This window comes from Polyergus mexicanus, unplaced genomic scaffold (genome assembly GCF_030449975.1).
Source record: "Polyergus mexicanus isolate NDT 795.1 unplaced genomic scaffold, iyPolMexi1.0 SCAF_9, whole genome shotgun sequence".
NCBI lineage: Eukaryota > Metazoa > Arthropoda > Insecta > Hymenoptera > Formicidae > Polyergus > Polyergus mexicanus.
This window is the reverse complement of record NW_027223329.1, coordinates 6,803,173-6,815,664: the sequence shown is the minus strand read 5'-3', so window position 1 is coordinate 6,815,664 and position 12,492 is coordinate 6,803,173. Positions and strand designations below refer to the sequence as shown.

The 12,492-nt window shown below is 29.6% G+C and overlaps 1 protein-coding gene across 1 annotated transcript; it reads left to right on the top strand.

Annotated features, from left to right (window-relative positions):
- The first annotated feature begins 729 nt into the window (after positions 1-729).
- Sans (SAM_USH1G_HARP domain-containing protein Sans) lies at positions 730-12,463 on the top strand. Its single transcript, XM_070301307.1, has 7 exons — positions 730-954; positions 4,449-4,592; positions 8,904-9,176; positions 9,423-9,699; positions 9,968-10,276; positions 10,917-11,118; positions 11,294-12,463. The coding sequence occupies exons 1-7, from the start codon at positions 932-934 to the stop codon at positions 11,539-11,541; spliced, it is 1,476 nt and encodes a 491-aa protein (XP_070157408.1). The 5' UTR covers positions 730-931; the 3' UTR covers positions 11,542-12,463.
- The last annotated feature ends 29 nt before the right edge of the window (positions 12,464-12,492 follow it).

Genomic DNA, 12,492 nt, shown 5'->3' with positions numbered 1-12,492 from the left:
TATTTAATATATGAGATAAAACAAAAAGAGAGAGAAAAGAAGCCATACAAATTTTTTAGATAATCAAAAGTTACTGTCAATAACAGCTAGTTTATAAAGAACTCTTATATAGGAGCGAATATATGATTATAAAAATTTGTTTGTTTGCTACTATAAATAAATAGAGATTACTGCTTAATTATTTTTATATTAAAAAGCAATTAAAAAGCTTTCATATTTATATATAATAAAAAGCATATATTATAACATGTAGCACAACATGAATTATAACATCAAAGCACAACAGCTTTTTTTTAAATTTTTGTTATCATCTTAAGATGAAAGAGAGAGAATATATATTTATAATTTATATGAAGCATTTGTATTAAACAATTCTTTTTTTTTTTTTTTTTTGCAAGAAATGTAAAAATATGTTACGCTTTAGCAAAGTGTATAAAAATATTCTATTAGTACATAGTCATCAAAATTTATAAGAAGAAAATTAAAATAAAAATCTTTTCGTGCAAATAATTTGAATCTAACAATGAGCCATTCATTCATTCATATGTAGTTGCATGAAAGAAATTTCAGGTGGCGGATGATACTCCAAACAGCACAAGTGGCAAATCGTCTGGAAGTCTGGAGTATCGCGCGAGCGAGAGGCAAAGTTGTCGGAACAGCAGAGCGAAACGTGATAGCCGGAGAATGGAGAACGAGAGGGAGAGGCCACAGTCTGGCGGGGGACTCAGATGTAACTTGCCGCTTGCCGCTCGCTCGAACAGTACATTGCCGGACGTAGTACTTGGCACGCGATTCCCCTCAATTCTATATTGTTTCATATCGTCATACTGTTTTTTTTTTTCGATTCGCGAAAAACACGCTCCGTTTTGGTAAATTACGAACAATGTTATCTGGATAGCCAGATCCGCGAAATAGCGAACTCGTACGCGAAATGTCATCCGAGCGATTTCATAAGTGAGTACATCTCTTTTTGTTCTTTTGTTTTCAAAGAATCTTGTGTATATATATATATATATGTGTGTATCTGTGCAGAATTGCATATCGAGAATGTGCTTTTTCTTCTCTCCCTTTCTCTCTCTTTCCCTCTCTTTCCCTCCTCTTTTTCTCTGCTCCTGTTTTATATACACGCGCTTCCACGTAGGACTTGTCCTGAGGTCCGGAAAGTGAAGAGAAATGTCGTGGAACAAGTACTCGCCTCGCGATTGAAAAAATCTCTGAGTCTGACTATGCGGCTGATTGCGCGAAATGATTCAATAATACAAGGAGGATAAAACGATTAAGTGCATCGAAAGTCATAAACGCAATATTGATAAAATTTAGAAGTTAAATGGGACTTAAAATATATAATGTAGTTTTTTAACATTTTGTTTTACTATTAAAAATGTGGATATGACAGCATAACATTTAAAAAATTTGTTAATTATGTGAAAATTTGATTATTTGTATGTTGCGTTATTTTTTGCAATAAAAACGAGTAAAAATTTATTTTACGTAATATCCCATACAACACTAAAGCTTGCAACAACATTGCTGCAACATTGCAATATTGCATATTGCAGTTTCATGTTGCAGAAATATTGCCAAGATATTATTTTACAATATAACTTCAGCAATGTTACAGCAATATTACGAAAATATTCCAAAAAAAGTATTCGATAATCGGTAGTTCATTCGTTTACCGCTATGCGACGCATGTTGCGCTATCTATTCCGCATTTAATTTTTAGTCACGATGATTATATAAAGTTTACAAAGAGCGACTAAAAAGATTAAAGATATAATAACTATTTTTATTAGCTTAAATTGTATGATATAACCCCAACACAGGGGACTCAGACATTGGACTAAGAATTCTTTTAATAGTTTCCATTCTTATATAAAATCAAAAATTTGATAATAATTTTTTAACATGCAAAAGATACTTTAGATTTTAATAAATAAATTTTGAGATTATATGAAGACAAAAGAGAGATGTGAAAAAACTTGTATGCGTAAATCCACCACAATCTTTTTGCATATCTGAATATTTCGGATACAAAGAGATTGTTAATTTACAAAATTGCAAATTGAGTTTTTTCTTATTTCTCTTAGATATTCTTTGTCACTGAAGGAAGTCGAATGTGTACCAAAAAATTTGCAATTTATAATTTCGTTATTATTATAATACAGAAAATCTATATACACACTAGATGCTGACTCTTATATTCTTAATTTCTTATTATTTTTTTACATGTTAAGAATATTATGTCGATAAATATACATAAAGCATTATTGCATATATATTATATTGCTATGTTGCTGCAATATTATATTGCAATATTTCTGTAGGCGGACATTTTACTGTTGCTGGAATATCATAACAACCTTGCAGCAACATTTCGCAATGTTTTTGCAATGTTGCAATCTTGCAGAAAAATGTTGCTACAATGTTGTTGCAATCTTGCGGTGCTGTATGGGATCTTAAAATATTTTTTTTTTAAATACAGACACACATACAGTATATAATTGGCATTTTACACGTACATAAGCAATAAATTAAATAATTTGTACAAGATCAATAATAATCGGTTTATTACATCTATCACGAGAAATAAAATTGTGTCAAGATGTAATAAACAACTGGAGCGGAATAAGAAGATATTAAGAAAAATCGTATCTCTCTTGATATTTGTATAACTGATGTATATAATAAGTTATTAAAATAGAGATACGTTTCAGCAACACGATAATTAATATATTACGCTTTAACTTTATTAGTATCAGACAAGTAAAAAGAATGATAATAATCTCGCAAATATAATACATGGGATTTATTAAATAAAGATATACTTAATTAAATAAAAGATTTAGAATATGTAGTTATCTCTATAAGTGTAGAATAATCGCAATCACATGGACTGTATATGGATGTAATAGCATTGTGTGCATCAGCAGAGCGCGTGCGGAATTTATGTATGAGAAGAGCTCTTATTTCATTTACCACGGAAATTTATCGCTCAGATCATCTGTAGAAATTCCAAGCATTTCTATCAACTTTTACTCGCAACGTACAGTATTGTACGTCACTCTACAATTGATCTACTAATTTTACAAACAATATACGACACCAAAACTTATTATTCTTTACAATATGTCTTATCGAATTTCGAGATATATTTTCTTAACAATTCTTTTTGTCTATAAAACTGTCTTTTTTTAAATTTCTAAATTTTCAATATTTAATTTTTGAATAGAGAGAATATTAAAAACTGAATATTATATTAATTATTTTCAATTAAATGAAAAAAAGTTTTATTATTTCATTGTTTCTTAAACTTCAGTTCCAAAAAATTTGTAAAAAATTAACTTCAATCGTTAGATCTTTCAAAATAACATAGATTAACAATAACATAATTAATACTAGGAATGTATACAATTTTTATATGAAAATATGTACTTATTAAGCGTTCATAATTTATTTTAAAGAATTTTATATATACATATATATATATATATATATATATACATATATATATATATATATATATATATATATATATATATATAAATTTAGCTCGTTACATTATATTTTTTTATTGCTCAAAATTAATTGCAACTGGGATCATTAATATCATGACATACATTGTTGAAGTCATAAGTGATGAAGTATCAGGAAATAATATCTTCTCGCTGATGCGCTAAAATAATTTTTGAAATGCAACATCGGCAAATTGAAAGTGCCTATTATCCTCCCAAATCGCGTATATTTACGTGTCTCGTGTATTGTGTGTATTGTGTATTAACAGTTTAAATTGTAATTCATAAATAAATATCACGAGCAAAACATGCCGCGGATAATTAAATGTTATATATACATATATAAGAAACGTAGATATGCATACTTCGCGGAACTTTCTGTTCACGATAAAATCCGCGATTGTTCCTTAAGAAACGTGATAATTAAAGTAACGACACGGTTTAAATCAGATAAGATATTGCGATAGATCGCATGACATAACAGAAGTTTACGACACTGTATTTTGAAGAATTATTTTACTAAAGATATGACATCTGTTGATAAATAACGTTTGTTATTTTTTTAAATCATCAATTTATACGTATATATGTATATATGTATACACAAAAACGATATAATATTATAATTATATTATATCGTTCTTTGTTCGATCTATCAAATGTTCTTAGTTCAATTTCTTAAATTCATGGTCATATTAAACGTCAAATAACGATACTTGTAGAAAATTATATCTATAAGCAAGTGAAGATACGATATATATATCATTTCATTTATCAATAAATATATCGTATCTTCATTTGCTTATAGATATAATTTTCTACAAATATCGTTATTTGACGTTTAATATGACCACGAATTTAAGAAATTGAACTAAGAACATTTGATAGATCGAACAAAGAACGATATAATACATAGACTTCTCTTTGTCAAAGGGCCGCCCAAGAAGGAACATTGGACGTTCTGAAAGAAGCTACGAGAAAGGATTGTAACGCGCGAGATGAAGGAGGAATGACCCCAACATTATGGGCAGCCTTCGAAGGTCACATAGATGCCCTGAGACTGCTGGTCACGAGGGGGTACGTATGCTATATAATATCTTTTTGTACTATAATTATATATAAGTATGATCAACGTCATATTTTAGATTCATAGTTAATGCATGTAGCAAGATATTCTCATGTGATTAGATATAACATATTTGATTATCGCAACTTATTGCAAATCAAGTATATAAGATTAATATCTCTCTCATACTATGATAAATAAAGATAAAATAATAAATTGTGCATCAACACGATTACAATATAAGTTACGAAACCAAAGCAGAATATATTCGGCAGAACATATGTAACATCGTGTTTTATTCACTCATACGAAACACTGGTGCCTATCAGGCACGAGGTCGTCGTGCCCCATGAACACGACAGCCCCACTAGTATATATGCTTCATAATTAGTACTTACCTCAAGCACAGTGCTCACCGAACATGCGGGGGACCTTCCGCTCGTGTCAGCTCCAAAATGCAGGAAAGCTTCTCGATATTTTCGACCGTTTATCACACACACTAGTCAAACACTAACAGATTTCTGTAACAAACATCAAAAATAATCGTATTAATAAACTGCAATATATCTGTACATAATTATATATGAATTCTATATATAAATTATTCGTATTTTAAGCGATTGTATCAAGAAATAAATTAAATTGAGAAACTGAAAGATTTAAGAAAAACTACAGAATTATCATTAAATTAATATTATGTAAATTCAGTTGTTATATTTTTGAATATATATATATATATATATATATATATATATATATATATGAAATATATAAAAATAATTTGAATATATATATATAAAATATATAAAAATAAATATGTATTTTTAAAATCTTATTTATTATATATAAATTTTTAAAATTTTAATTATTGCATACAAAATTTACTTATTACATATTCAAATTTTAATTACAAAAACATATGCGAAAAAATTAAAAAATACCAAATAAATGATTTTTCTCGACTTTTCTTGCTAAAAATAGTTCCACAAAATGACTAAAAAATATATCAAAATATATGAAAAAAATTCGGAATATTTTTTATACGTATAAGACAATGAATGAAAATATTTGCGCGTAATAATTACTATATATAATAATTATAATTGTAGATACTTATATTACATTCCATCAACGATAATTATTGTCCGATAGAAACGATATTCAATAACTGATATCAACCGATCTATAACAATCGAAAAACAAATTTGTAATAAATAATTAAGGATAAACTAACCAAAGATCTATCTAAATAAATTTCAACAATATATTTAGCAATATAATTGTTTTTAGATTAGACATATAGCAACAAAAATGATGACTTAAATTGCATTGTTCCTAAAAGTCCTACCAACGAGCCTTCAGTCCTGCTATACCTACATGATAATAATATATGTGCGGAACCGGAAACACGCATTGCAGGTGTCCATCGACTGGCCATGGTGGCGGAAATTGTGATCGGATGAATGAAAAACAATACAACGCATATCCGATAAAATAGTCCGCAGCAAACTCTATATAGGATATTCGCGATCCGAAAATTCTCACTTCTATTTATGACTATTGATGAGTAAGATATCAATATCGCCTCTTATTCAAACAACCCGACTGAACAAAAATGATCATCGCAAAATTCCGAATTGCTACTTCACGCGACATTTTGAGCAATGTCGATATTTTCAAGAGATTGATGCTGCAAAAAAAATTAAGAATTGATAACATTCCCGACGATGTATATAAAAATGTTCGTACAAATGTACATATATATATATATATATATATACACAAATAAATACATACAAATAAATACTTACCAATCGCGTGATGAAATCGACGGTTGAAATATTCAAATATTTATCTCGTTTCGGAAACGAACCGATCGCCAAGTTTCGAGAAATCCGTATTTCTATATCATTCAGAAACTTTTAATCCAATAGATCCCTGAAAATTTAATAAACCCAGACAGCACAAGGATGTCCTTAGGACGTCCAAAGGGCATCCAGGACATACATGTAGGATATCCTCAGGATATCCCATTGTAATCCTCAGATCTCCTCTGGATGTCCTGAGGAAGAGTAAATGATAGCCGTATATTAACCTCTGGAGAATCCAGGGAGATCCTGTGGAACATCCTAAGGATTTTTATAGGATATGTTAGGGATATTTTTCGTATGTTTCAAGGAACAAATTTTAAAATTTAAATATAAATTAAAATTATGTTTTGTTATTTACTGCCAATATTAAAAATCTAATATTAAAAATAGTTCACCGTTCTTTAATATTTGAGGCTTTCGTGCTGTACATGAATATTTTAGGTTTGGCTCCCGGGTTGAATTGTGTAATATTTTCTAAACAATCCAATATCTGAATTCCCTATGTTGGGATTGCATCAGAAATTGAACTGATAGAAAATAATCACATTTGTAATTTCATGTCAGTTGCTCTTTGCAAGCTTTATATAATTCTCATGACCAAATCTCAAATACGAGTTCGCGTGTCGCATAGCGGTAAACAAACGAACTAGCGGTTGAATACTATTGTTTGTAAAGTTTTTGGAATGTTGCGAACAGTAACATTTCTCATAAAATATTAAATAAATAATAATTTTGGATATATGAAAATGTTGCGAACAGTAACATTTCTCATAAAATATTAAATAAATAATAATTTTGGATATATGAAAATGTGCGCATCAAATTCAATTATTAATATTAAACGAAATTAATGTTAACAATTAATTGTACATGTATATGTCCTCTGGAAATCCAAAAGACATCCAATATAATAGACAGGGCAGATATATCCTACAGACATCCAGGGGTTATCCAGTGGACATTTATAGGACATTAATACTTATTATAATACTTAAGATTTCTAAATTATATAAAATAGCCGACACAACTAAAAATAATTATGTATGCATATTAAATTTTTATAAATATATTTATAATAATATATCTTAAAACATCCTACAAATGTCCGGAACCGTCCTGGACATATTCAGGATGATCCTGAGGATGTTTTGTGCTGTCTGGGATATAGTCTATAATGAATAACTAATTTAAAATATTGAGAACCGTAAAACGAAGCACGTCGTTATGTTGATTTCTAACATAATCGCACAAATAGATATGTTTCTATTACTCGCTATATACAATTATGAAATGAAAAGGTTAATACTTTTCCGGCATAATTAACACAATTAATACTTCTTTCTTTTTATATTCTGATAAAATTCGAGACAATCCATAAGATTTTACACGAAGCCGTATGTATATATATATATATATATATAAGCATTCAAATATTCTAAAATCTTACCGAGAGATCGATGTTGGACTGTGCGAAAAGTACGTTACACGGGTACAAGTTTTTTTTAAAACTGTACGTTTCCGAAAAACAGTGATGCCAATGCAAGAATTTTATCTATCGTTCGGTCGCCTTGACCGTAAGTCATAGATCATAAGAAACAGATAGAGAGGACGCGTTTCGAGATACTATCCCTAGCTTAAAAAGAGAGATAGAATTTTGATAAATCCAATTTTTTGAATGTAAGAGTAGAAGAAATCATTGTAAGTTAAAAAAGAATCAGATACATTTCTGAAATTCTTTCTAATTATGCAATACATGCCGTTTACGATTAAGATATTAGATGCACTGTCTATATACTTATTATAGTCTATGTCTATGATCTTGATTACACCGGCAGGGGCGATGCGTGGCGCCGGGCGTAGAGTCGCAGGCTGGTAATCGAAAGATTACAGGTTCGATTCCGCTCGGGTCCCATCCTTCCATATGACCCAAAAAGAAGAGGTTTTCACACATTATCCTATATAATGCCTATATTGGTTTATCATATGTTATCCTATCCAATACCTATATTAGTTTATCATATATTAACCTGTCTAATATCTATACCTAGTTAATGGTGTTATAGACAATTCCTTTCGGAAAGTCTCCCAGCCATATCAGAGAAGAAGAAGATTACACCGGCAGCGGACCACGTGACTTTGACATTCTCATGCTTATTGTTAAATGCGAAATCGGAACCCGAAAATTTTTAATGTGTTTTTTCTCATATTAATGATATATAAATTATACTGAATGCTATATTGAACACGTACATTAATAATGTACATATAATAATAGAATTTATTATAAATATTTGTTATACATATATTAAATATATATATATATATATATTTATTAGATTATTGTTTATTAAAAAAAAATCATTATTTATATTTTATGTGTTTCTTTTCTTTTTCAAATCTAAAAAATCTGTCTCGTATTCATTTCAACATAATGTAATGGTTTCATCGTAGAGGCGATCCGGACAAGACTGATTATTTCGGTAATACATGCTTGCATCTGGCAGCAGCGAGAGGTCATGAATTCTGCGTGAAATTCCTGGTAAAATTTGGTTGCAATATCTGGTCATTGGACATCGATCGACATTCTGCCCGAGAACTTGCGGCGATAAACGGTTGCGAGAGAATTTTACAGTTCCTAGACCTCGCCCAAGCTGATCAAGAATTGAATAGTCGCAAGAAAAGCCGTCTGCTCCGGGAAAAAGCAGAGAAAGATGCGGAGAAAAGGTATAATCGCAAAATAATTATTGATCTCATTAAATAATCTCGGTTTCAATTTATGACTATTTAATAAAAAAAAATACTGGTGTAAGATTTTTTCTTTATATATATAACTGTATTAGAGTTTATTTGATCATAGAAATAGCCATAGATTCAGACATCAGTTATCGATAGTTTTTGTTATTTGTTATATGTTTTTTATTTTAAATATATAAATTTCCATATTGATTATAAAAATATTTATCTGTTAAGATTAAAAGAGTACATGAAAAAACAAAAGATGGCTGAAATTAGGGCGGAAAAGGAACAGAAAAAACTCATAAAGAATCGTGCCTCGGATCGAAGATCGGATTCCGAGGCGATGAATGATTTAAATTCTCAACGATCAGGCGTATTGACTTTTAAAGGTCGAATAAAACCTTCGCCGACATTTAGCGATATCGTTGGGACTACCGCGAAGAGACACGGTAGCACGGTATGTCGGAAAGCTTTAGCGAAGAAAGCCGCCAGTGACTTCAAGGTCGTAGAGGTAAAAAAAAAATTTTTTAAAGTTCGTTCAGTTTTTTACAACTCTAAGAAAAAATAATAAAAATAATATATAAAATTAATTTTTAAACAATATTATCTTTGATGTGACAAAATAAGAAAATAAAAAAAAATTATAAATATATATTTAAAAATTTTTGGGACTTATATCGTATATATGATAATTTCTTTTTACTTATTTTAATGATTAAGAAATTCTATAACATTCCAATTGTAATGTTGTATATGAATAATATATGCCATTATTATAGGTTGAAATAAATGGAAAAAAATCTATTCGAAGTCTGACTGGCGTTCGACGAGATTCCGAAGTTATGTACGTAGGCACATACGATACTGAATCTCAACATATAGGTAGAAGAGGGAAGATCTCTGATGTATGGGGTACTCTAAGCAAATCTCAGAGCACGCCCGATCTCTTAGGTGAAAGGATATATGACGAGGAGGAGGAAGATAGGCAGGAAGAGAATTTGAACATTGCAAAAGACACCGCTTTTCTTCGGGAACCGGCCAGCATCTTTAACCGACCTGGATTCGGTTCGGTGGCCTTTAGAAGGGCGGTTAGTCTTAATATTTGTACCTGTAAACCGTAATTTCATTTACATTGAGTAATCGTAAATATCTTACCTCCGATAAAATTAATACTAAAAAAGCTAAAAAAGAATCATAAACAAAAAAAAGTATCTTAAAATGTATTTTTTATATAATTTCATCTATATGTACATAGATGTTTTCTTTTCTCCTTTCCTTAATTATCTCAACTCTGATAGAGATAATATAAAACGCAACATCTTTTATTTGCAATTATTTTGATGCCATGCTTCTTACACACACATACACATTGTAATAATGGTCTTCATCTCAAATATATCTTCATACGGCTATCTTTACTATAATAACTCGACCCATAGAAATCGGTACGCTTTATGCCGTTGCGTTTCATAATAAGAGCTATTATTTGTCCTATTTGAATAATAATTCAAGAGGAACAAAGAGAGAGAAAGAAATATTGCGAAAATCATTCTGAGAATTATTGCAGAAATATTCGAACGCAATTTTTTAAATGATTACACTATAGAAATAAAAATATTTATCGTTTACATTAAATTGAATAATAAATTAAAATAGATTAAAAATGACAAGAAAATTAACTAATTTTTTATACATTTATTGTATCAGAATTGTCATTTTTATTAATAGATAACATCTACGCTGGACAACCTACCGGTCACGCAGATGGACGTTCAATTACAAAACAGCAATCTCTCTGGAAATGGTTCGACAAATGGATCCATAAACAGTAACAAATTTAGTCCAAATGGACACAACGAAGAGATCAGTATAGGAAGTGCTGGCAGTTTGGCACGCAGGCAAAGTTCATGGGACGAGGATCTGCTTTCAGGCAAGTTAAACAAACTTTACACAAAGTATAATGGAAATATTATTATATAACACAATGTTCCCTGCACAGATAACTTTATGTTCTGTAAGAAGCGTTGTGATAATCTATTATGTTCCCTTGCTGCGTCTTGTCTGCGAGAACGGGATATCACATTGTTAAATTTATCTGTGAACAGAAAGTGAAGAAACAGACGAGGAATGGACACCTTTGCAGAGATTTTTAGTCGCCAATAATCTCACGTCCATACAATCTATCCTGGAATCAGAGCAAATCGATCTGGAGGCTCTAATGTTGCTCACCGAAATTGATATAGCAGCCCTCAAACTTCCGCTCGGTCCTAGACGGAAACTCACTAATGCAATCGCAAACCGGAAAAAAGCACTGAGCATGCCGGAGAGCATTATCAAGGACAGTAGATTATAAGCAAATTATGTTTCATTAGCCATAAGGGATATTACTATTGTCGATGAAATTATCCGTCCATATACTAATGTATGACAACAAGTAGTTATTAATTGATTTATGCAAAAATAAAAATTTTGAAATTCTAAATATAGAAAAGTCAAAAATTTTATGAAAATTTATCGATCTAATCATATAAAAAAACATTTAAAGAAAGAAAAAGATAAAAAATTATTCAATTATACAATTACTTGAATCATACATTGGTAGCACTATTATATATTTAGCAATATATCTATAATTTTTATCACATATCAGGATAATCTTAATATCGAAGTCTTTCGTGCCTTGTAGTTTTTATAGTTTATTTACTATCAATATATATTTTTCTCCATCAATACCATATAAGATACTAAATTTAAATAATCTTATTGGAGACTAAATTACATATAATTATAATAATCATAAATTATCGTCAAAAAATATTGAAAATCAGGAAAAGAAAAAAAAGAGAGCTAAGCACTTGACCACTAAATAAGAATAGAATACAGTTTATGCCATAATAGAAAGAAAAAAATTCAACACATATTGCCATAAAATACACATAATGCCAATGATGTTGTTAATACTCAACATCAGTTTGACATATACTCTAGATTTACATACTACATCATTATATATGAAATCTTAAATATTTACAATAATTAATTAAACATTAATTATTTGTATTAAATCATTTACGAAAAAATCAGACATTAGAAAATTTTAGATATTACTGACAGACTTTATACTGTGTATAATCAAGACTTACACTTTCTATCATTTATGCGTGAAGCGCAATTATTAAAAAAAAAAAGTAAGCAACAATAACAATAGATGATAAATATTGATTATCTTTCAAATAATCTGATGATCTATTGAATGACAGTAATTATGTAGTAAAATTTGATTTTTATAATCATATCTCAAATA